The following is a 24994-nucleotide window of genomic DNA, read 5'->3' on the forward strand; positions in this document are numbered from 1 at the left end:
GTGTGGGGGGGTTTCTGCAAAGTGGGACCGGGGAGGCAGCGAGACTGGGACTGGTGCGTAGTGGAGGAGCTGATTTCTCCGAGCGGGCAGTGGCAAACTGGCAATGGCGTGCTACGCCGCTCTCCTGCACCAGCCGCCCGCCTCGCCGTCCCCGTGCACCTCAGGCCGCGTCGGCTCCTGCCGTGTCCGTCCGCCCCCACTCCTCCAGCGCCGAGCCCCTCCCCTGTCTGTGCGCGCTCGGATCTCCCCCCGCTGCTCCTACGCCGCAGCCGGAGAAAGCGCCGGAGCGGGCGCCGGGGAACAGCCCGCGGCGGCGCTCCGGAGAGTGCTGGGGACGCCGGGCGCCCACCAGGCGCCCGCTTGCTACGACGCGCTCAGTGCCCGCCTCGTCGAGCGCGCCGGGTTCAGGGCCTGCTTCACGAGCGGTACGTGTTCGCTCTTTTGCTTCTGCAGGACTCTCTCTCACACACACTCCCATCATAATAGCATAGTGTACCATACTTCCAATTCCTGAACACCCGCGCTTGCTGTGCCACCATGTTTCTGTCATTCTGTAGATTGTGAGTGTTATACTTGTACTACCTCATATACTCCATGTGTTGTAAAGATGATGAAACCTTATACTAGAGTGAGAATTTGCTCTTGTGCTGGTCTATATTGCCTATGCTTCTGTTGAGGGCACATTGATCAAGTGGCATTGCACATATCAAACCATCACAAGTTTGTTCTTCACTTGTATAGTCACGGTCGCTCGGTCAGAACTTGAAAATGGAACCAGAGCGTAGTAGTTGCTTAGGGAGCTAGCCCAGTCCTATGTAAAAGGAGATCTACAAGATTTCAGTCCTGAAAAAATTAACAGTATTTTGTCTTTCAGGTTTCTCAATATCTGCTGCAAGGCTTGGATTGCCAGATGTTGGTCTCATGTCCTATGGCGAAATGATAGATCAAGGCCGTCTGATCACTGAAGCAGTATCGATACCTGTAATTGGTGATGCTGATAATGGTTATGGAAACTGTATGAATGTCAAGAGGACAGTGAAAGGATTTATCAAGGCTGGTTTTGCTGGAATTATTCTTGAAGATCAGGTATCTTGATACTCTTTCGATGTTGTGCTGTTTACTAAATTATCCAGCTGTTTTGCTTCTATAACCTACTTTATATACACAAACTATTGCATCACTGAACTAGAGTGCTTCACCTTCATAAGAACCTAAATGTCATTTTACACATATTTTATGTTTGTATGTAGTTTATGTTTTGCGAGAGTTTGTATATAGTTTTAAACATCCTGGCTGTGCAGTCAGTTTCATGTTAACTGTAATTTTGGACAACAACCCCTGCTACTGCCCTAATAAGTCTCTGCTCTGGACCCTGGCTGACATCTCATATTCTTAGTATAGCATAATTCATATTCTAGCAATCAAGGATCATTTATCCTGATTTTGAACGGTGTATTTAAAATATGTTTAAACATTCTATTTCCATTGCACTTTGCGGATATGATTTTGTTTTATATTAAAAAATGACTGGCGTTATTTTTATGATAAATCTTCTTATTCCCTTTTGATAACTTCCTTCTTTAGTGATATGATGTATATAGTATTCTGAAGGTGTCACCAAAAGCATGTGGACATACACAAGGAAGGAAAGTTGTCTCGAGAGAGGAAGCGATTATGCACATAAAAGCCGCTGTAGATGCCAGGAAGGAGAGTGGCTCTGACATTGTTATTGTGGCAAGGACAGATTCTCGTCAAGCTTTGTCTCTTGATGAAGCGTTATGGAGAGCACGAGCTTTTGCTGATGCTGGAGCAGATGTTCTATTTATTGATGCCCTTGCCTCAAGGGAAGAGATGATGGCGTTTTGTGCAGTTTCACCTGGAGTTCCAAAAATGGTTAGATCTACTCTATAATGCAGTAGTGTTTTTCCGAACTATTTCTGACCGCCATGGAAGATCCTCAGCATACTCCATGCTTCTTTCTGCAGGCCAACATGTTAGAAGGTGGTGGTAAAACTCCTATACTGAGCCCTCTTGAACTTGAAGAAATTGGTTACAAAATCATAGCCTACCCATTATCTCTAATTGGGGTATCAATGCGTGCAATGGAGGTTAGTTGTTTATACTTTGTACATGCTTCAAGTACTTGTGTTATATTTGCACACCAACTTAAGAGAGATAAAATGCCTGAAAACCAACTCACATGTTATTTATTTTATCACTAAAAGGAGTAGTTGTGTCCTAAGGGATCATGCACATGGATTCCCGGTAGAAGTTTTTGCCAAAGAAAAATAAAATTGCGCACACTCACATATAGGCGTATAGAGTCACGTATGTACCATCTTCTATTCCTGTGAACTGGTAGTTATTGTATGCTTCTTCAATTTGATGGCATATCATGTGGGTTCAAAATCTTCTGTGTATTCATGTTCAATTTGGTACCACGCATATGATACATGTCCGCTGTCAATCATTAACTGTATAAGACACCCTGATGTGCAGGATGCTCTTGTTGCTATAAAAGGTGGCCGCATACCTCCTCCAAGTAGCTTGCCATCATTTGAGGAGATCAAGGATACGCTAGGGTTTAACCGCTATTATGAAGAGGAAAAGCGATACGTTGCGTCACCAGCTCAGTCATCCTTTGGGAGTGGTGAGCATATTCTCTCGTAAACTATGTTGAATATGGATGGTTTTTCTTATCCTGCTACAACACAATTATAGGTAATTATGATTGTACAAGTGAAGCAAGCAGTTCAGGAGACACCAAGTCCAGGACTGAGAAATCACAAGAACCTATTATTGACATACTGCCACAGCTCTATGATCCTGGTTCCGCTGGAGGCAGAGGTCCTTCAGGTGGGATGTGGTCCCGCACACTTCGATTGAAGATTACAGGAAGAGATGGGGTCCAGAAAATTGATGCCAGGATACCTGTAAGAACCCATTTACAGTCTATTTTCGATTCAATAATCAATATGTAGTACTAGTTGACTCAGAAGTTCTGAAATTGACACTCAAGTGATTTTTCGCTATTAGTAGTATCTGTGCAAATGTTCTATAATTGAGTAATTCTCATACTGATTAAAAGGATGTTTCCTTCTGTTCCTGCTTTCTCTGCAACAGGCTGGATTCTTAGAAGGGATGACAAAAGTTATACCAGGTTGGTGCTTCTATTCTTGTTATTAGGAGGAACATGAATCTGTAACTACATTTGTATTTTCGAGATAGAAAGAAAAGAATCTTTGGTCTGTGTATGTTTCATTCATAGATCATCTCCTTTGGCACTTTGCAGGCCTGGCTGGAACAAATATCATGGAAAGGCTTCGGAATGCACCTATGGATTCGGACAACCCCCAGAACGGGCAGATACTGCTTGATTTTGAGGACGGCAGGGGAGATAGGATCCAGGTGTTCATCGCGTGAGCGTGTTGTTCGTTGTTGTCGTCCCAGCATCCGATACTCAGATGAGGGTCCTGTTCCTTTGAGTGGTAGAAGCAAATGGCTGCTACTTGGTAGTTGGTAGGCCCTTGCTGCCTACATCCAGTTGTGTAAATTCCGCATCATACTGCGTGCATCCAGAACTAGTCTTCCTGTAACCTTCCTTGTCTCATGGATGCGGAAGTTAAATTCGAATAAAACAAGTTATGGAAAAAGTATTCCTCTGCTACACAAGGATACAAGTACGACACTGAGCACTAGTAGAAAATACACACTCTAGGCTTAACTTCCGTTGCCATGCTGGGAGGGACGCCATGGGGAGTGCCAATCGGATGACAGGGCCAGCAGTGGCTGAGAGGAGGAGGAGAAGGATGAACTTGGGGAAGAAGAAGAGAAATGGAGGACAGCATAGTTTCATTTCATATCTGGGCCACCTCTTCCTTCTGAGGGCATGGCCAACGGGCCATGCTGGACCGGTGCCCCAGGCACCACCTCCACCGATCCCACCCCTTTTCTCGCTTGTTTTCCCGATCGTAACAAAAAAAAAATCCGCCATCCACGCACGCATGTCTCTTCCTGCGGCCCCCAACCGCCGCTCCACCGAAAGCATAGGCACGTACGCCGCATTGCGATACTAGCGGCCGTACTGGAGACCGCAGCGAGACCACCACGCCATCGCTCCAGACGACGGTGCACGACGTCCCGCTGGAGCTACTCCCTCCGGTCATTTTTAATTCGAATATAAAATTTGTTTAAAGTTAAGCCTCATAAAGTTTCATTAACTTTAAAAAAATATCAATATTCATAATATAAAATCAATATCAGTAGATGTGTCATTGCTTAAATTTTCATATTGTACAACTTTAGCATGGTAGATGTTAATATTTTTCATATAAATACGATCAAACTTTATGAAGTTTGACTTTAGACAATTTTTATATGCAAAGTAAAAAAGACGGAAGGGAGTAATATTCATGCGCCTTTCCACGTCCCTCCACCTTGTCCGTGCCGCATGCGTGTGCGCTCGCGCCGTGTCGTCGCCGACGGCGGGTTCCTCCGCCGCTTCCGTTCACTCTACGCGCGCCCCGTCGTCGCTGGCCACCACCACGCGGCGCTGCAGCGGTATCATCGGCTACCCTTCCCCGGGGATCCCCATCACTGCCATTGCCGGCGGCATGCAGTTCGGGGCACCAGTTCCTCAACAGTCAACACTGCGCGCGCTCTCCCAACGCAGGCCGGCAGAGGTTTACTTGACCTCGGTAGATGAGGCTCTAGCGAACGGCGTGTCATTGACATCGGCGATAACGCTGAGCAGCCGACGGGGACCTTCTTGCCGTAGGAGCCAGGGCGTAGGCCGTAGGGGTGCAGCACCACGTCGTACTCGCTTGCCCATCTTCCTCACGACTCAACGCGACGTGTGACTGGCGGATGCATCCTTACAGCAGCACGTCGGCCTTGTTTAATTGTATTTTCGAATATTCTTATTGCACGAATGGGGATTGTTCTGGTTGACGTAGTGCTGTTTCTTCCTCTTGTTCTTCATCCAAAACAGGATGGAGATTCAGGTTCACGTTTGGCATCGGCTGTAAGTATGGACGAGCTACTATATGATTATGCTAAGATGTTTTCTTCTGTCATGCTCATATTAATGTTACTTAATTAGAGCACTTCCAACAGGCGCGCAACGCGCGACGTGCTAAAATAATTTTTACAACGCCGAAATAATTTTTACGCGCATCAAAGCGCTAGCTCCAGCGGCACTGCAAAATATTACGCGTGCGAGCCGTTTCAGCAGACGCTACAAAAAAGGCGGGCGCGAACAACCAGAGCACATACAAACAATATTTGAAACAACATATAGATTTATTCAATGATACAAATAGTATAGTTCAACCCAACACTACAAACTAGTCAATACGATACAAATAAAAATAGATAATAAACGATACTACGATGCAAATATACTAAAAACTACTCCTCGTCGTCCTCCTCCTTGGTGGTGTAGTCCGACGACAGAAACGCGTCATCCCACTGAGGATCGTTGTCATCAAAAGTCGACGCAGCTCCCAGTTCGCACTGCACTATCACCAGGGCCTTCCGCTCACGCCTGTCCGCCTGATCCGCGGCTCGCTTTGCCCTCCTCTCCGCCCAGAAGGCATTCTCGGTGGCGACGTCCTGCGGAAAGCGCTGGCGCCACTCCGCTATGGCGTACTCGTCCGCCTCGGCGATGAGGAGGCGGCGCTCCCGCCTACGGTGTTCACGGCGGTCCTCGTCGGTTATTAGCCGCGACGGAGGCGCGAGGTCCTGCGCCTGCAGGCATGTCCACACGTCCTCGAAGTTCATCTGGGAACGTGGCCTCGAGAGGCGCCATGCCGCTGCGTCGTACGCGCGGGCGGTCTCGAACGTCCTGAGACTGAGACGCATGTCGCCGGAGCGGATCTCCGTGTAGAACATGCCGGAGGGGCGGATGCGGACGCCGCGGTAGCCGGAGCTACTCCGGGCGCGCGGCAACATGTTGGCGACGGGGGAGAAGGCGCGGCGGCGGTGGGGCGCTGGATGCGAGGAAGAAGGGGGCGACGGGGAAGAAGAAGGCGCTCGAGTGGCGGTTGGCGGGCTTGGACGCGCGTGTTTTATGAGCGCGCCAAAACTGCTGCGCGTGGGGCCCTTTTTTCGCGCGCGGGCTATTTTTTTCCGCGCGCCGGAATCTCCCGCGCCTGCTGGAGCGCGTCAAACCGCTCCGCGCGCTAAAACATGATTTCCCCCCGCACACGTGATATATAGCGCAGCTGTTGGAGATGCTCTTAACATCCTTGTGTTTCTGTTGGGTAGGAAAATTGCACATCATTCACCTATTACAGGATTGTGAAGGCATACCCAAGATGAACTGGGTGTTTTTTATGTAGTCCTGTTTTACATTGTATTGGTATATATTATTATTTCCTTGAAATTGCCACTTTACCTATATGGCTAATCTTTCTTATAACACCGGAGACATATTTCCTTTACAAGTGCAAACTATGCAAGCCACGCTTTTCAAAATGTATATGTCTCTTGGCAAGGTATACATTTTAGTTTTAGACACTAAAGTAAGGCTTATTAGAATAGGAACGATCAATCCCCTGAATATGTGATTGCAACAGAGAAGTCCAAGAAACTCAAAGACTGTCACTGAGGCTAAGAAGAATGGGCTTTGTCTCGTACCAGCACTGAGTCAATTGCAAGAAACCACCACATTTGTGGCTAGGTTTGCAGGAAACTACCAAGTCGTTAATCTGTTGCAAAAAAACACCGTAAAATCTCTTAACCCGTTGCAAAAAGCACTGAACAGCCGTTTAGCCTCGTTTGATCTCTTTTCCGACAGGTGGGCCGCGAAAACGCTGACGTGACGTGCGGACAGGCAAACGGCGCCATTAGGAAGAAAACGGTCAAGACGCCGCGCCGGTCGGTCCTGTCGGTGCTCGCCAGACAGATGCCTCGTGCCCTCTCTCTCTCTCGCCCCTCTCCTCTGCCTCCTCTCTCTGGCTCTGGTCGCCGTCGGTGAGAAGCCAGCTGGCCGCCGTCCGCCATGGTTTCGTGGAGCGACGACAGCGAGGAATCGGGCTACGAGTACTCTTCAGGCGGCTCCCCTATCAAGGTCAGTGATTTGTACTCGTAGCTAGGGTTCTTTGAGCAAGGGTTTCGGTTTGGGGATTTTGTTTTTCCTGCTCGATTTGAACCCGTGAGATGGATTTTGTGCGTTTCTTTTGTTGATGTAGATCCCGGCTACAATCGAGGACCCGAACTACTCTGGTGTTGATGATGAGGTGATGGTGATGTGTGAGCATGGCCAGCCGGCGAAGAGGCATGTTTGCTTCGAAGGGATTAGCACTGGGAGGAGGTTCATTGCCTGTGGACTTGATGTGAGTGCTAGCAAAAATCTGTAGTTTGCTCATTTTGTGAAGAAACTATAAATTGTTCATATGCACTGTTCATTGTTCATGTTCACTGTTCATTGTTCATGTTCACTATTCACCTAGTAGTTTAGTTAAAGGTACTGTCATGTACCATACCATAGTGACTGAGTGAAGTAAATGAATTGTTCATACATATAAATGAACAACACCACAGTGATATAAATGAAGTAAATGAATTAAATTGTGCTATTAAAAATTAAGTACAAAGATATAAAATTAAGGTATCCATAGTGACTGAGTGAAGTAAATTGTGCTGTTAAAAAGTATGATAGTGCATTGTTCATAGATATAAATGAAGTAAATGAATTGAACTGAATTGTATTGTGCTGTTAAAAATTAAGGTATAAATGAAGTAAATTCAGTGTAGTATGCTGTTAAAAATTCAGATATAAATTCATAATTGAGCTGAATTGTGCATGTGCAGTATACTATAGTTGTTTTGAATTGGAATGAATAGAAGTGAAGTGAAAAAGGAAGTAAATGCATTTGTACTTGTTGTTTTGCAGGAAGCAAGCAGTTGTGGTGTTGTTCATTGGGTAGATGAGGAGTGGCCAGAGCATCTGCAGAATGCTCTTCACAAACTATGGCTTTTGTATGAGGATTGCCAGCGTGCTAATAGGATGGCATGTCTGGAACATTCATCACTTGTCCACAATCTCACATCACAAAAGAACAAGCTACAGGAGACTTATGCGAAGCTTGTTGAGGATGTGAACAACCTACTTGATACCCAGGACAATATTCCCAAGGAAAATGAAGTCCAACAAGGTGAACATGAGGAGATCACTCCTCCTTTGGACAACAATATTTCAGCTTTGAAGGAACAGCTGGGTGCAATGGATGCTGAGAACAAAGAACTGAAGCAAAAGGTTGACCAGTTGAAGAGCATTCAGGTTGCCCAAGGTAATGTGATTAGGAATCTGAAGTTTGCTCATTTGAAGGAGAAGGAAAAGTTGAGCACTGAGAGGAGGAATTTGGAGTTTCACATTGCTGATCTTGTCAAAGCTAGTGACAAGAACAAGAGAAAGCTGAAGGACATCAAGGATATTTGCGATGAAGAGTGATTTGTAATCTGACCATGTGGGTCATTATCTTAAGTTTCAAGCATTGAACTATGGCTTGTAATGTGTGAACTAGTGGCAGTTTGCAGTATTTGAAGTAGGGTGTAGCCTTGAACTATGTCTTGTAAGCTTTGAACTATGGTGTCATGATGTTAACTATGTTGTTAACTAGAGTTGTTAAGTATGATGTTAACTATGGTGTCATGATGTTAACTATGTTAGTGACTAGAGTTGTTAAGTATGATGTTAACTATGTTAGTGACTAGAGTTGTTAAGTATGATGTTAACTATGTCATTGATGTTAACTATGGCACCCTAAATGATGGAATGAGGATATGTTGGATACTGTCGACGTCGAGGCACCCTAGATGATCAAATTAGGTTATCTTGGATGCCGTCGACGCCGAGGCACCCTAGATGATCAAATTAGGTTATCGTGGATGCCGTCGACGCCGAGGCACCCTAGATGATCATATTAGGTTATCGTGGATGCCGTCGACGCCGAGGCACCCTAGATGATCAAATTAGGTTATCGTGGATGCCGTCGACGCCGAGGCACCCTAGATGATCATATTAGGTTATCGTGGATGCCGTCGACACCGAGGCACCCTAGATGATCATATTAGGTTATCTTGGATGCCGTCGACGCCGAGGCACCCTAGATGATCAAATTAGGTCATCACACTTATTAGCAAACAATAAGAAAATTAGGAGCCACAACTAACCAGAAAGTACTCAACCAAAATAAAGATGTTTTGAACATCATCAGCTCACCACAGACCAACAAGTCCACTAGGTACCTTACATGAAAGTACTCATGACAACCAGAATAAAGATGTTTAGAACATGTTTAGAACATGAAAGTACTCATGACAACCAGAATAAAGATGTTTAGAACATGTTTAGAACATGAAAGTACTCATGACAACCAGAAGCAACACAAGTTTTCACCACAAATTAACACAACTTCACCTGCTCCCTTGAGAACAGTTGAACCACTCAGACATCTTAAAGGATGGCTTCCTCACTCTTCCACTACCTGCAACTCTTGGGGGGATGAACTTGTTTCTTCCTCTTGGCCCAGCAGCAGTAGAGGAACTTGGACCAGCACCAGCAGTATAACTTGGACCAGCACCAGCAGTAGAAGTTGCAGTCCTTGTAGTTTTAGCTTTCTTTGTTGCCCTTGTAGCAGGAGGAGCAGCAGCTGCAGCAGGAGCAGAAGGAGCTCTCCTTGGTGCACTGGGAGCTGAAGCAGGAGCAGAAGGAGCTCTCCTTGATACCCTTGGAGCCCTTGGAGCTGGTGGAGCTGGAGCTGCAGTTTGAGCAGCAGCAGGAGCAGAAGGAGCACTTCTCCTTGGTGGCATGGGAGCAGGAGCAGATACAGTTCTGGGTGTATCATCTCTCCTGTTTTCCTGAAATTATAGCATACAAATGTTAGAAACTAGTATGTGAAATTGTACAAAAACCTACAACAATAGTTACCTGGTGCTGGTTCATTCTCATAGCTAGGGATGGTTTAAGAGCCTGCTTGCAACTAGTGTATCTATGCCCAGTCCTATTGCAATTGCTACAAGTGATAGTTGCCATCCTAGATGTATCCTTTGGAGCTGGCTTTTCAAACTTGCTCTTTCTCCTCTTTGTCTCTTTGTTTCCTGGCTTTTCTTTGAACACTGGTGGTTCAATGTCAGGGGTTCTAGTCTTTGGCCACAAATCAGGCCCAGGCACAGGGAAAACTATTGGACTATAAGCTTCCTTATACATTGGTTTCTTGAAGAAATCATGAACAAAATCTTCTGGCTGTAGTTTTGCCTTGTTGATTGCAGAAACACCATGATTGCAAGGTACTCCACACATGTACCACTTCCTACAACCACATGTATGTAGCAACAAGTTAACTGCATATGTGCTTTCTCCACTTGTCACCTGGAAGAGATCAGGTCCAGCTTTGATAGACTGACAAAACCTAGAATGATGTTTTGCTTCCTCTAGCTTCTCAGCATATGTTGGGCATATCTGCCACTTAGCAGTCTCAGTCTTTGTCCTATTTGCATTGAACTTCACTAACAGCTTTGTCCTGATCCCATCTACCATAGTTCTAATGGGTTTGGCTCTGACATCAAGTATCATCTTGTTAAAAACTTCACTTATATTGTTCACTACCAAGTCAGTTTTGCAATTGTTGTCCATGGCATGCCTAGCCCATGTATGTTTTGGTATCCTAGATAGCCATTTCCAAGCTGGCTCACACTCCTTTTTCATGCCTTCCATTGCAGTTACATAACCATGCTCAGTATAGGAATAACTTGCCTGATACATGTATTTCTTCAACTCTTCCCCTCTAAAACCAGCAGTTTGGAAGTTCTGATAAATATGTCTAAGGCAGAATCTTTGTTTGCAATTGGGGAATACATTGTTTATGGCTGTAAGAAGGCCCTGTTTGAATGAACTACAGTTTGAGAATACTACAACAATGACATGTATGAAATTAATAAACAAAGACAATTAATAAGCAATGCAAGCAATGATTAGAGTAGAGATAGTAGTACCTTTTGCCTGTCAGATATAATAGTGTAGTAGCCAAACTTGCCTGACTCACCACCAATGGCATATTTTAATTGAGTAAGAAACCAAGACCAGCTTGCTGTGTTTTCCTTGTCCACTATTGCAAAAGCAATGGGAAATATGTTATTGTTTCCATCTCTTCCAGTGGCAGCCAAGATTTGCTGCCCTGTTGTCAACTTTATGAAGCAACCATCAACACCTATCATACAAGATCACAAGTAGATTACCAACAAATTAGTGGGTGTGCACATATAAATGTAGAGTCACTAGTTAATTAGTAGGTGTGCACATACCTATGAATGGTCTGCAACCATTAAGGAAACCCTCTTTGCAAGCATTGAGGCAGATGAACAAGCCATGGAATCTTGGGTTTTTGCTTGGATGTAGTTTCAGATGCTTTGTTGTGACAATGCATCTACTTCCTGGATTGGTTTCTAGCACAGCTTCTAGGTAATCCCTTATCCTATGATATTGTGCCTTCTGATCTCCTAGGACTACATTTTTAGCTAGCTTTCTTGCCCTATAGGCCATATGTACAGATACCTCTATTCCATGCTTTTGCTTCAAGTTTGAAATTATAGTCTGGACAGGTGTGTTGGGGTCTGTCCTCAACTGTTGCTCACATTCATGTGCCAACCACTTAGCAGTAACTTTTGTGCTCTCTCCTACTACTGGGCAGCTGTGGTGCAAGTTCAGTTTCTTTATACAGAATGTCTTCTCATGTGCTATCTGAGAAGCTACAATGAAAAATGGACAATTCTCAAATTTGCAGACAGCTATAATCCTGTCTGGACAGTTCCTGTGGAAGGCATGGTTCCTATTTTGTGAGATGTGAAAATTAAGAAGTTCCCTCCTGAACTGGGTCACATCTAGGAAACAAAGCTTCTTCATAAATTGCTCTTCTGGGTTCTCCCTTTGCTCATCATACCAAACTCTAGGCTTCCTCTTCTTAGCCCTGCTCTTCCTATCAGCTGGAAGCTTCACACATGGTATTTGAGCCCCATCATTGTCCTCCTGACTTAGGTCACCAGGGTTGCTCTCCTCATCAGATGAAGGAAACCAATCTTCCTCAATAATCTCATCCAAACTAGAATGAGATCTTGTAGTTGGCCCCTTTCTTTTACTTCCTCCTATGCTGCTCCCTTCCTCCTCCTCCTCCTCTGGTGCCTTCTCCTCCTCCTCCTCCTCTGGTGCCTTCTCCTCCTCCTCCTCCTCCTCATCTGCTTCATATGGCTCATCCACATCAGTGTCCCCTTCAATATGATGAAGTGGATCATCTCTATGCTTCTTAATTGCCTCAAGCCTAGCAATTATATCCTCATCTGCTAGTAAATCTGTGTCACTGTCACTATCAGTGAAATCTTCAGCCATTAGCTCTGGAAGTTTTCTTTTAGCTGCCTTGTATTTCTCTTTTTCTTTCCCCTTTTTCCTGAACTTCTCAATCTCTTCATTCCTCTTCTGCTCCATCAGTTGCTCAATTTGCTCTTGATCTTGATCTTGCTCCATTGCAAATTCTGGTACTGGTGCACACTTCTGCTTCAAAAATGAACTCTCCTGTGTGTTAATGACCTGCACTGGCACTTGTTGTGGCTTTGTTGGGCTAGGAAACAGTACTCCTGCTGTATCTATCTCATACACCACTGGCACACCTATTTCAGATAATGGAACCTGCTCCTCACAAACTGGTCCAATGTTCAAATCACTAGGTCTTGGAGCATCACTTCTGATGACTGTTATGTTCACCACCTTCTGACCTTTGATAACTAGGTCATCCAACATTTCCTCCACCTTATCATCATCTGTCAGTTCTTCCATACCTGAAACCCCAACACCTGGATCTCTGACATAATACATAAAGTCTGTCATCCCATATCCTTCAAGCTCTATTAGTGCAATCAGATTGTAAAATGTGATATCATCCACATTTAGGCTTCTTTCAAGATTATCTCTGTCATGGAAATGGAATCTGACTTCCCACACTTCATCATTCAATCTACAGTTCAAGTAAAGCAATTCAGTTCAAGTAAACAATTCAGTTAAAGTTAAAGATTCAGTTAAAAATACAGTTTCAGTTAAAAATTCAGTTAAAAGTTCAGTTAAAAATTCAGTTAATGTTTAGGTGCCTACTACATACACTTAGAACCCTAGAACTACATAAACACTTCACTTACATGTCTGACCACATAAACAACCTACAACAACAATAATGGCGACGGTGCCTACTACATACACTTAGAACCCTAGAAACCAAATCGGGGTATGGAAAGAGAAAACTTACGAGACACCGCCGAAGGAGGATGCGTAGTGATGGCTCCCCTCTGGATCTTCCTTCACGGCCTTGGCGAATGCCCTCGCCGCCGCGTACTCAACACAGTAAGACGGCGACGACGGCTGTGGAAGAGGCGGAGCCTGAGATGGGTTTGAACTGCCGCAAACCTCTGTTGGATCTGCAGGAGCACCACTGCCACCAGATGCATCGCCAGCACCACCGCCACCGCCATCATCACTGCCACGCCAGGTGGCCATCACCGGCGGCAAGCAGGGGCGAGAGAGGAGAGGGGAGCGGGGCGAGAGACAGGACAGGGGCGCGGGGGTGACTGTCTGAACCGGATCGACCGGCGCGGCGTCTTGACCGTTTTCTTCCTAACGGCGCCGTTTGCCTGTCCGCACGCCACGTCAGCGTTTTCGCGGCCCACCTGTCGGAAAAGAGATCAAACGAGGCTAAACGGCTGTTCAGTGCTTTTTGCAACGGGTTAAGAGATTTTACGGTGTTTTTTGCAACAGATTAACGACTTGGTAGTTTTCTGCAAACCTAGCCACAAATGTGGTGGTTTCTTGCAATTGACTCACCAGCACTTGTAAGAAGGATTCTTGACAAAGCCATGTTTTTGTTTGGGTTCATCAATTTGCTTGGTGACATTGAGGCAAAGCAAGCTGATGAATCGAATGCATTCTATTGAATGCATTCTAGCATTAATGGGTGAAATTTGCCTGTAGCAACTCGTCAGTTTTCTTCTTTACCATCAGAAGTTGTTCATCATTAGCTTTTGTGTTTTCTTCTTGTAAAGTACTCCCTCCGTCCCATAATATAAAAACGTTTTTAACACACTAGTAAGCTCCCCCCTTAAATATATTCTCTCTATTCTGACAAGAGCGCACCACCACTTACTCCTACTTACTAATATTCTGAATGTTGTTTTATGTTGCAGGTTGTTTGAAAATATCTCAATTAGAGAGTTTTATTTACTAATATTCTGAATGGTGTTTTATGTTGGAAGTAATAGATGGCAATCGATGCTAAATCTTTCATCTCATAGATTTCTACACTGCCACGCTCATGTGTGCATAAAGATGGAGCTGCAGGCTCGTCTCCATGACCTGGCCACGTGGCAGGAGGCAAGGGCCTTCCTAGCTGGTCCTAACATGTATTCCGTTTGTCCTAAAATAAGTGACTCAACTTTGTACTAACTTAAGCTAGTACAAACTTGAGTCATTTATTTTGGAACGGAGGGAGTATTTTATTTATCGCGTAAATTGTACGATCAAGTTATGGATCTTAATTTTTGCTTCCTTTTCAGCACTTATTTGTCTTTTTTTCTCACAGGTTTGCAATGCTATTGAGTACTCCCTTTGTACTATTATAGTGTTAAAGAAACGTCTTATATTATGTTACAGAGGTAGTACAAGATCTTAAGTTTTATTATATATTTGTATTTTTGTCCTCATGATATGTCATTTAGGTGGGATGGTAGTAGAAAGACACTAACTTGTCCTAACGGCATGAGGGTGAAGGAGATGTCACATGGGGAGGAAGAGTGGGTGCTTGGTCATTGTGGAAAGGGGAAACAAGGAGAAGGCCATCAATATTCAGGGCGAGTAAACCAGATGCATGCATTGCTTGACATCTAGGTTCATAAAAAGAACTATTATTTCACACTAATGTCTCTAGCATCTCTATATTGTCCTGTGGCAAAGCATTGTCATTCAACTAGTTTATATAAAAGAAGGAAGACCGAAAGATATTGGGTTCGAGTTCTACACCTTCGCGCACTGTTCTTACTCTTTTATTTGCTTTTTATTTCGTGAACTGACAGGTGGGACCAACAGGACAGGGAGAGTATTGCCATTGACCAGCCTTCACTAGGTGCCATGCAGACTTTTTTTTTCATCGACACATGCAGACTATTTGACCAGTCAACGAAGTGCATGCAAATAGAATACCGAGCTCTACGGTGAGCTAGTGACCGTATAATCACCGCAATTCGTATTTAATGACCTTATTGAGCGTATTTTGAAGTCCAGTGACCGTACTGTGCTTCAGCCTCAACTTCAGTGACCATCAGTCTATTTATCTCGCGAATTAATAACAAAAAGACGCGTTTTTTCGATCACGGCGCGGTGACTTTGAACGAGGTATGATGCATCTGCCCATGTAACTGTAGAGCACACAGCAGGGGATCGGGTGCGGCGCACTTGCATATATGCACGCAGCTCGATCCAGAAGAGTCTCGATCGACATGACTGCATGCGTAAGCGAAGCGCCCACACTAGCGAGCGGAGCAAAGTGAACTTTGAAGTTAACCCATGTGGGCCGCACGCCCCGGGGGGGGGGGGGGGGGGCACGCAGATCTACTTCATCCTCGCTACTTAGTACCTCTGCAATGTTGTGATGGCAATGCTAGCCCACCAAGTCACAACCATGGCAGACGCTACTCTGTGTAGAAGCTGCGTCTACATCCATAACCGTTGCCGCGTTCAACCACACACCTTTTGGTACGTACGTACATCCAGTATGTACTCTGTCTGGACGTCGTGTGAAAATATTGTTCCCGAGGCTGTGAAGATCCGTCTGTGCCATACAAAAACTAGATTTCGCTCATCCACATTATTTACCGACACGGCGGAGAGCAAGAGGATGATAATCCACAACAGGATCACTGACGCGATGCCGGCGGCTGTGCAGCTGCACGGCTTCGTCCTGCAGCGTTTCCTAGGGCAGGCTCTTTTCTTGCTACTAGATGACCCGTTGCGCCAATGGCGCAAAGGCCGGTAGCAAGCCAAGTATTGTAAGAGTAGTGATAGGAAAACTCAGCCACGGATTGAAATAATGAGTACTTACTACTGGTTATTGTCTCTGTTCATGATTACTGTTTCTCCTGGAACAGTCTGTGCTAAATGATAGTGCTATATCCCTTTAGTGGAAGGTGGACGCTGCCAGGTAGGGCATGCCTCTTCCTTGCTTAGCAAATTTGTTGTTGCCGGTGAGTACTCGATGTTTGAAACAAAGAAAGTAATAAAAACAGGTAATTATAGATAAGGGTGGCATTATGCATATTAATAGATCGATGAGGAACAACAACTGAGGTTATATAGGTAAAAGCATATAGGTGGTAGCTGTTCAAAAGCAACAGATAGCATCGTGAAAAATAGAGGAAGGTTTCATCTATTACAGAGCTTGATTAGTAGTCCTTAGAATGCTAGATGATATTTAGATACGATTTCCGTTGATGTCGATGGTTCATCTAAAGGCAATGCACGATGACAACCAGGCACTGCTTTATGGTGACCTTGAAACGAAAGGCACAGATGTCTCCTTCATGGATTTTTGCAAGGCGGCGGAACTCAAGCCAGTTGGTTGTTACGGTGGCTCTCTTGTCGGTTCCTAGCATGATGTGACAATTGGCGTGTAGATCACTGTTTGCAAGCCTGACCTTGAGTGTATCATAATCTGGGTCAATGTAATCTTTTAGTTTGCTTTCAATGTAGTAGACCTGAAAATACTGCTGAGAAAAAAGGAATTAATTGAATGGATTGGAGAGTGTCTTGTCACTCTTACACTGAGAAGGTTTAAATATAGGTAGTGAGAACAATTATCAGTAAATAATGGCAGGAAGCAAAAGAAGGGTGCAGAGCATGCTACATTCCTTCCTATGTGGAGTATAACATGTAGATTGGTTGTTTCTATATGTATGGTACTCTAGTGAAAGAGAACAAATGTAGGAAGGAAGAAAACATGCATATCAGACTATATGAATATTAGTTTCTAAAGTTACATGTAGCAAGTTGATGAGAATTGTTGTGCTGGTGCTAATAGAAGTGTATACATTTTTTTCAATATTTCGCAATAAAGTCAATTTGGTGAATCAAAAGCATATTGCAGGTTGTACTTCTGATGATTAGTCAGGTAAGTAGTTTAGTTGTGAGGCATAAGTAAAGATAATTATTTTTTTCAATGAAGTGGAAGGAAGGAGTTTACCACCCGTTGGCCTGGCTTTGCGAATGTTTTGTTGATAGTGCAGACATAGTATTTGATATATGTTTTTTTGCGGCGGAACATGGCAAACAACTTGTTCACATGGTGCTGATAAGCACTAACTCGATCATGTACTGCCGAAAACAGAGGACACACATGTTTGCCCAAGCAGCAAACATAAAGCAAATCGCCATGGTAAACATAAGCAAACAAGAAGATGTTGCAAGAAGCAATCAAGCGTGGCAATGAGAGCACATCTAACCTTGTTGGCTAACGACATAGACGACGAACAACTTGAACAGGAAGGGAAACAAGCAAACAAGAACCTTTAAGCTCACAAGCATTTGATTGGAGATGAGCAAGAAAGACCATACCTCAACAACAACAATAACAAAAGAAAGAACGACATTTAGCAAACCCACCTGGTTAAACAATGTATCGTAGATAGCCATGAGGCCACTCTGGCCGATGGCAGCGCGGGCCTTCCCATCCAGGTCAAACTGTGGGTTCTGCAGATCGGCGAAACTTCAAGCAAGGAGAATTATCAACACACAAGTAGTGAAGATAACCAGAGGCAATGACCTTCAGTAAACTGTTGTCAGAAAAAACTCTCTGCAACCTGTTGTTGATGAGCTTTCGGTACTTGAGCCTCTGCCTCCCGACGCCGACGGCGTCGGAGGTGACCAGAATCACCTCAGAAATTAAGCTCCTTCACCTGAAACAGTTACTGGTCAACAACTGCCCGAATGATTTTTTTGCAGGTTTAGAAAGCTCCTTTGTCAGAAAATTCAGTTACCTGCTCGCAGAGGGCTCCGAGCCTGCCCATGGCCAGTCGGACATTCTGCCCGGTGACAACAACGGTGCCGACCTGGATGCGCGAGAAAGTGATTAGATGGACCTGATGAACAGAACACCAATTTACTTGAATTTTTTTATACTTTGCAAGACAACCAAAATTGGCTAACAAGTTGTAAAATAACTTTAGAAATCTCGTGCTGCCTAAACATATGAAGTAATTGCTCCTCTCCTCTTCACCTCCATTTTTTCACTCACGAGAAATTCACATGTTTGTCAAGAAACCAAAAGGAATCTGACCCAAGGCAGAAAATAGCTTGCAGCCACACAAGCATATTATCGAGCAGGTCAAGAGCATGGCAAAAAGAGGGAGGCTCACCTAGGAAAAAATGCAGTGAGCAAAAGAAGAGCATGCAGATCCTTACCCAAATCACACGCAGAAATTACCCTCTGGACAGGGTGGATCACATCACGACCCTGCATCAAGAAGAGAATGAGAAGCGAGAACAGGAGGGGTGGATGGAATCAGCCACAGAATTAAGCCCTCCCGGTGACCAGAGCTGCTACATGGCCACCGCGCCAATGGTGCAAAGGGCGAAAGCAAACCAAGCTTTCAAACCATGCAAGTTGAAACATTTGGATACCGATAGTATTTAAACATAAGGAAATCGTTAATACGTAATGCTATATACTATATTGATGGTAGGCTCATAGGCTTAAATAAAGTCATTAAGTTCAGTTTATGCTAAGAAAAGCTACATAGACGGAGATGCATCATGTAGATTGTGTTGATCACCCAGCTAATGGTAAGCAAAGGTACATAGACAGAGATGCATCATGTAGTTGCTTTGATCACCCAACTTCTGGTAATTAAGATATGTAACTTTTTTTCTTCTTGTCTTCCATCCCCCTTCTGCAGAATTAAATTGTACAATAAATGAATAGGAAAACCGATCATAGTTGCACACACAAACCATTTGGTGGAAGAACTTTGTAAGGTGACTATTTTTCTATCTAATAAGTAATTTCTCAAGAAAGAGCATCATCTTTCTCCCAACAAAAGTGAAAAGGTAAAAAAAAGACACCATGCAAGCATGTGCAACAACATTAGCTTTCAAGAAACACAAACAAATGAAAGAAAAAAATGTGCATTCAGCAAGCATGTCGATCAGAAGAAAATCAACTTCCTCTCTCCATAACCCTTTTGAGTTCCCTACTGAAAACTGAAGGACTGTAATAAATGCCTGAAAAGTAGCATTTCACTGTGGTTGCCTCTTTTCTCAAGGATTTCTGCACACCTATCCCAGGTTACACTACACTTCCTTGCTGATGGTTTGTTCTTGGCTAAAGTTAGTTGTTGAATCCATTTTATATATAAAAAAGGCACTCCTACTCAATCTCCCTCAACTTTAACTGAATAATAAACCTACAACAAGGCTAGAGTTTGAGCGACTATGGAGCCAGCAAAGAGATTATACAGAAGATGTCAACCTAAATAAAGTGGCATTCCTCCATCGATAGAACAAACCTGAACATCTATCCCTCCAGATTTCTCCTCTCAAACAGAGGTAAGCCAAACCCTTCTGATAGGATGATCCAGTGTGCGTCAAGCCATCAGCGACAAAAAGGAACCCCAAAAGACCAACCTGCCAAAAACAAAATTGCAAATCTTTTACAACAATGACTCATAGAGCAAGCAACTGACAATGAAGGGACCAATAAGAGAAGCAATCACAATGGCCAAGGAGAAAAAGTGCACTCCAGGAGAGAAGGAACCGCACACAAACTCATAGAAGAGCAATCTGATAAAGAACTATAATAGGAAATCCGAAGAACAAAGTGCTTGCTAGAAGCATTTTTCTACATGAGCATTTTAAAAGTTGTCTTAGGTACTGACATGGCACCGGGCTAAGCTATCTAGAAGCGATAGATGATGGCGAGTAGAGAATTTGCGGAAGAGAAGAGCAAAAAATGCAATTACACCACCAAGGAAGCCAAGTAGTACCTGTTGCATGTTTCCTATCTGTTCATTTTACAGTCTTTGAGAAGTTTCACTGCCAATTTCACATGAACTAAAGCTTGCATATGCATACTAAGATTAATTTTGCCTCACACGTCATAACTAATATCAGTAACTAAAGAAAGTATGATACTTACCAAGGGAAAATCATGTGGGGAAAAACCTTGGGAGGTACCTCAGAATCTCTAAGGCTGCCAGGGAAAATAGAAACTTGCAGACAGCTTTGTCCTTCCATGGGTTGGTTCAAGATGATGGAGGCTGATGTTTATTTTGTTTTTTAGCTTCATACACCTAGGCAAAGTCTAGTGTATGTGCGGCACCTGATGTGAACCTATGATTTGTTTTCTGGCTCCTAATAGATATGACAGCGCTCGTGTCAATTATTATTTTTTAAAGAAAGAAAAAAAGAGCCAAATTATCCATATAGCCAATGTACTCAAGTCGAAGCACTCATGTTAACAATGTCAAAAGGATATCCATATACAGAAAACTGATATTACAATTATCAAAAGAAAATAATAATAATTGGCAGCTAGTCAGGATTAGGGCTAACAAAAATATCAAGTTAAGTTCGTGGGAAAAGGTCAATTAAGAGTTGAATGCAAATATTAATAAAATGTCAGAAATGTAGCTACTTTACATGGTTACTCTTGGACAGATCAAAACATACTAAACTCCATGGCATACCTCAACCGACCATGCAAGGAAGGCACACAATGGACAACCAGTGTCCAATAGGAAGGCACACCATAGAACTTTAGATTTATTCAGTTTCTACAGTTTTTTAGAACACAAGGAAAGAAAGGGTCGGCACAACGGTAACTGCCTAGAGCATAAAAGACAACAGGCTGCACATATGTTGCAACCAAATACACGTAAATATTTAAAATGCATGGATAAACAAATGGTGGCCTGAAGTACTGTTAGGAGCTAGGAGACTGATAGATCGAGAGCAATGTATTTAAACACACCATTCATCTATTGCATCCAATAAGTTAAGAACATGTAAGCAGGCAGGCAGAGGCAAAAAAAGTGTAACTACTCTAGATTGGAATTTGAAATAAACTTGATTAGATTCATCCGCATGAAGGAGGGTAAAATGGACCTGCTTTGACTAATGATCTGTCGAAATGGATGTAGGTGCAGAGGTTGATCCGTTGCTGAGGTGATCCGAACAGGTTTCTTCGCGCTGATCCGATCGGTGGCCTTTGTGCGCCTGGAAGCAAAATCTGTTCTGAATGACATAGGTAGGTTATCCAACTGGGAGCACGAGTAGGTTGTTCATTACTTAAGCACAACAAAATTTAGAGAAAGGAACACATAGTGGCATGCTAGCATCATTGTCATACTGAATTCCTTTAGCTCACCACCTAAGATAAAGACATACTGCAAGACCTATGATTCCATCTTTACATAAATTGAGAGACATATACCTATGACATAACTACAAGCTCTACATTCGAGATGAATGCTCAGAGTTTCTTCCAATTCATCGCAATTCTTTTGAATACGAATAAGAGAAACTTGTTGCACTCTTTTTTTAAATGAATAAAAGAACTCGTGTCATTCGATAGAACAGAACCTAAATAGTCAAATTTGATTGGTACTTACACTTTTCAGTTTCCAGAGTCCATGTTCTGGACAACATTGTCACAATGGATGCTGAGACCATCTCCCTTTATCGGTCAGCAGAACGGATTTTCAGATGTGGGCCTCTTCATGCCTTCTCCACTACTGCTGTTGCCACCTTGTGCTGGTCAGACCTAAACTGTGCTACAAAAAATACAAAAAATAACACGGATTAACAGAGCAAGCTCCAAAAATCTACAGCAGGAAAATATAGATGATCAGAGCATTGAATCAAAGTGGATTTTGCTGCCGCGCCGCGGTTCGATCAGAAGGCAGCGGTAGACGTACAGATGAACTGGATCTCCGCCGTCGCTTCATGGTTAGTTGCTGTAACTGCCTCCGACTCCTCATGGATTTGGCTACAATGTCACGCCTGATAGGGAAGTCCCAGCTTCACATTACCACTGTCAGGCTTTACTCACACCAGAAAAACCAGTGCCATTTACAAGGACTAAAGCATAACCCATTTCTCCGGTATCCTGATAACCTCGCAGTCTATTTGCTTTAGCTCTCGCGTCTTCATATGTCGACGCAGCTCTGCATACAACGCTAAGTTACCCTTCTGTATCCATGTAAAAATTAGACAATATCATGGTAATAAGAGACCTACTCGATGGTAAAACATCGCTCATATAATAAGTACGAACAGACACCAAAGGATGCATCCTTTTAAATATCCTTTTAAATAATTCTGAGGGCATCATGACTATTGCAAAAGCATGTACAAATAAAGACATGGCTAAGAGGAATGAATATTTCCTCTTGGGAGTTTCATACCTCTAGTTCTTCTGGTTCATAGATGTAATGTGACTTTCAGGATGTGAGAAATAAGGGCAGCATCTTCCGCATGGCATCTCTTGACCAGAAATAAGGGCAAGAACGAGAACAACGAAATAAGAGTTCACGCGTCCACCTCGAGACTTGATTCACTTGGAAAAGAAACTGAATAAAATGGAGGTAAGAACTGGATAGGGCAAAAAATATGGTACCAGTGATTGTCAACGTTGGCGAGGTTGCAGAGGTGTAACCACTGGGCTGCTCTCATCAGGCCACCCAAACCCTATCCATGAAAATATACAAAGTGTCAGAGAATGTAGATGCTAGACCCGCTTGTTGATATAGAGTACTACAAGCTTTACAATCTTATCCTCCTTAATCAATCATCTGCCAAAATAGCAGAAGACCAAACATCATTATTTATAAGCTTGGAACGGATTAGATAAAACCGAAGTGCAAAAGGATTATCCATGAAAATGCAATACAAGTTGCAAAATAGTGAAAATAGTGTGAAGAAATACATGCCTTCCTGTGTTGCTTGCCCTCCTCACCTGCCTGCTCCTTCTGGTGTCACCGACATCCTACCCCTCCCTTGCAGCTCACCGCATCGTGATAGGAGCGCCACCTAGAGCTTTGCGCCCACCGCTCCTTGCCCCGTAGCTGGCCTCTCCTCCACCCAACGGTGTGTGTGCTGCCGCATGGAGCTCCAGCCTCGCCCCTCCTCTCCTCCCCATCGACCTCAATAAGCAAACACAATGCACCGAAGGAGAAATTCAGAGAAAACAATAATTATATGGATCCTGCAAAAGAAAGAAAAATAAGAACCCAAGAACACATAAGCGAGAGTACATACAGGAGGGCACGAGGACTATGAAGACCATTGGTCGGAGTTGCCGCAGGTGACCAAAGCGGCGCTGGAGAAGGCGCAGGCAGCAGCGGCGGCACATCTGAGGAAGCAGCGCTAGAAGGTCAAGCAGCTTGTAGCGAAGTGGTGCTGGAGAAGGCGCAGGCAGCAACGCCGGCAGACCCGAGGAAGCAGCGCTAGAAGGTCAAGCAGCTTGTAGCAGGCGCCCTGACCGCCCCTACCGTGCCGTGCTGTTGATGGCCGCGTGGACGGACGACTGGAAGAATGCAAGGTGGAGGGGCTAGCATGGGGAGGAGCAGCTGTACGGGTCGACGGCGGCAACATGGGAGAGAGAGAGGAGGAGGAGGAGGAGGCGGCGGCGGCGGCTAGGAGGGAGGCGAGCAGGGGTGGAACGAGGGGAAAAGCAGGTCGCGTGAGTGCTAGGTTTTTATCTTGTCGGTTGACGATCTTCCCTCTCTCTCACGCAGAAACCAGCCCAATTAAAGTGCATGGTGGGTCTGCGGGCAAACAAGGCCCACTCGTCATGCAGACAGAAGTGAAACACCCAGGTAAAGAGAAAGGGACGGTCAAGGTTTCGACACCACGGTAAAAGGTACAACCAGTACCAGATCATGCGAAGGAGAAGGGCCGCTCGACGCAGATGGCCCAGGTTAGCGGGTAGTCTAGCGGTGTTTATATGCTCAATAACTGTAGTATGGACTGATTGTGTGGACTGCAGTGGAGTATCGATGCTCTTTTTCCCATGCAAGGCAGATTGTGTGGAGTATGTACAAGCACCATTTTTTTTACTTCAATCAAAGGTATTTGAGTTGGAGTTCATGCCACCAAAGCACCTTGAATCAAAGATATCTGCATACTACAAAAAAAACATTTGTTATATGTAGCATCTCTCATATACAACCCCACGCAACATACCAAACAAAATCTGAGCTTAGCCTCCCTCGTATCATGCAGTCCATCAAACACACTTCTCTACTTCTTGCATTAGCTCAACCAGGCCAACCTCAACCAAGCTCCTTCATGCGATGCAAGCCAGAGCTCCCCAAGGAACCAAATAGGCCTTCGATGGATGCATGTCAACTCAATTTAGTCACGCATGTGTTTTGTTACACTCGAACATGAATTTGCAACATCATTCTCAATGCTGTCTTGAACACTAATTCAGATTGGTAACCTGATAGGATTTCAAGATGTGAAGCGCGCATATGTGGGTTGAGTTTGCTGGTAGTTTTTTAGTGCTAACTTAAAATGCTTACATATATTGATGAAATAACTGAAAATGGTTTAGAAAAGTACTATCCAGTGTAGCGGAAGATTCTCCCGCCGCACCAGTGGCAAGCTGTGGGTTATCATGGGGTGATGATGGCACGATCCAAACAAGCCCTTAGAATCAATCATGCGATTTTTGTTTCTGAGACCAATTCATAGCTTAGTTCTGACTACATTATCATTTATCTAAATTATCTGTATAAATTTGAGTCAATTCTTGAAATATTTTGTACAAATATGCATATGTACCTATTCATTTTCTATGACCAGATCTGTTATGTTTGTGTCAAAAAATATACTTGCTCTGCCCAAAAATTTTGTCTTAAATTTGTCTAAATACGGATGTATCAAGTCACGTTTTAATATTAGATA

At 44.0% G+C, this 24994-nt stretch overlaps 1 protein-coding gene and 1 long non-coding RNA gene across 22 annotated transcripts; one reads left to right on the top strand and one right to left on the bottom strand.

Moving 5' to 3' along the window:
* The first annotated feature begins 8 nt into the window (after nucleotides 1-8).
* LOC123053835 (2,3-dimethylmalate lyase) lies at nucleotides 9-3672 on the top strand. The gene is made up of 8 exons (XM_044477412.1): nucleotides 9-425; nucleotides 875-1086; nucleotides 1612-1893; nucleotides 1986-2108; nucleotides 2500-2650; nucleotides 2722-2933; nucleotides 3124-3160; nucleotides 3293-3672. The coding sequence occupies exons 1-8, from the start codon at nucleotides 104-106 to the stop codon at nucleotides 3421-3423; spliced, it is 1470 nt and encodes a 489-aa protein (XP_044333347.1). The 5' UTR covers nucleotides 9-103; the 3' UTR covers nucleotides 3424-3672.
* A 12633-nt stretch (nucleotides 3673-16305) lies between these two features.
* On the bottom strand, nucleotides 16306-23781 carry LOC123053836 (uncharacterized). 21 transcript variants are annotated; one of them, XR_006425876.1, is made up of 12 exons: nucleotides 23342-23781; nucleotides 22701-23226; nucleotides 22489-22565; nucleotides 22000-22248; nucleotides 21694-21855; nucleotides 21188-21316; nucleotides 19591-19708; nucleotides 18442-18975; nucleotides 18064-18135; nucleotides 17887-17982; nucleotides 17690-17792; nucleotides 16306-16794 (listed from the first exon to the last, which is right to left on the bottom strand). It is a non-coding gene; the product is annotated as an uncharacterized lncRNA (long non-coding RNA). The 21 variants fall into 21 exon arrangements; XR_006425885.1 differs by having other exon boundaries at nucleotides 17690-17982; nucleotides 18442-18539; nucleotides 18883-18975; nucleotides 23342-23779; XR_006425872.1 differs by having other exon boundaries at nucleotides 18488-18975; nucleotides 23342-23779.
* Between the last annotated feature and the right edge of the window lie 1213 nt (nucleotides 23782-24994).

Source organism: Triticum aestivum, chromosome 2D, assembly GCF_018294505.1.
Source record: "Triticum aestivum cultivar Chinese Spring chromosome 2D, IWGSC CS RefSeq v2.1, whole genome shotgun sequence".
In the NCBI taxonomy this organism is placed as follows: domain Eukaryota; kingdom Viridiplantae; phylum Streptophyta; class Magnoliopsida; order Poales; family Poaceae; genus Triticum; species Triticum aestivum.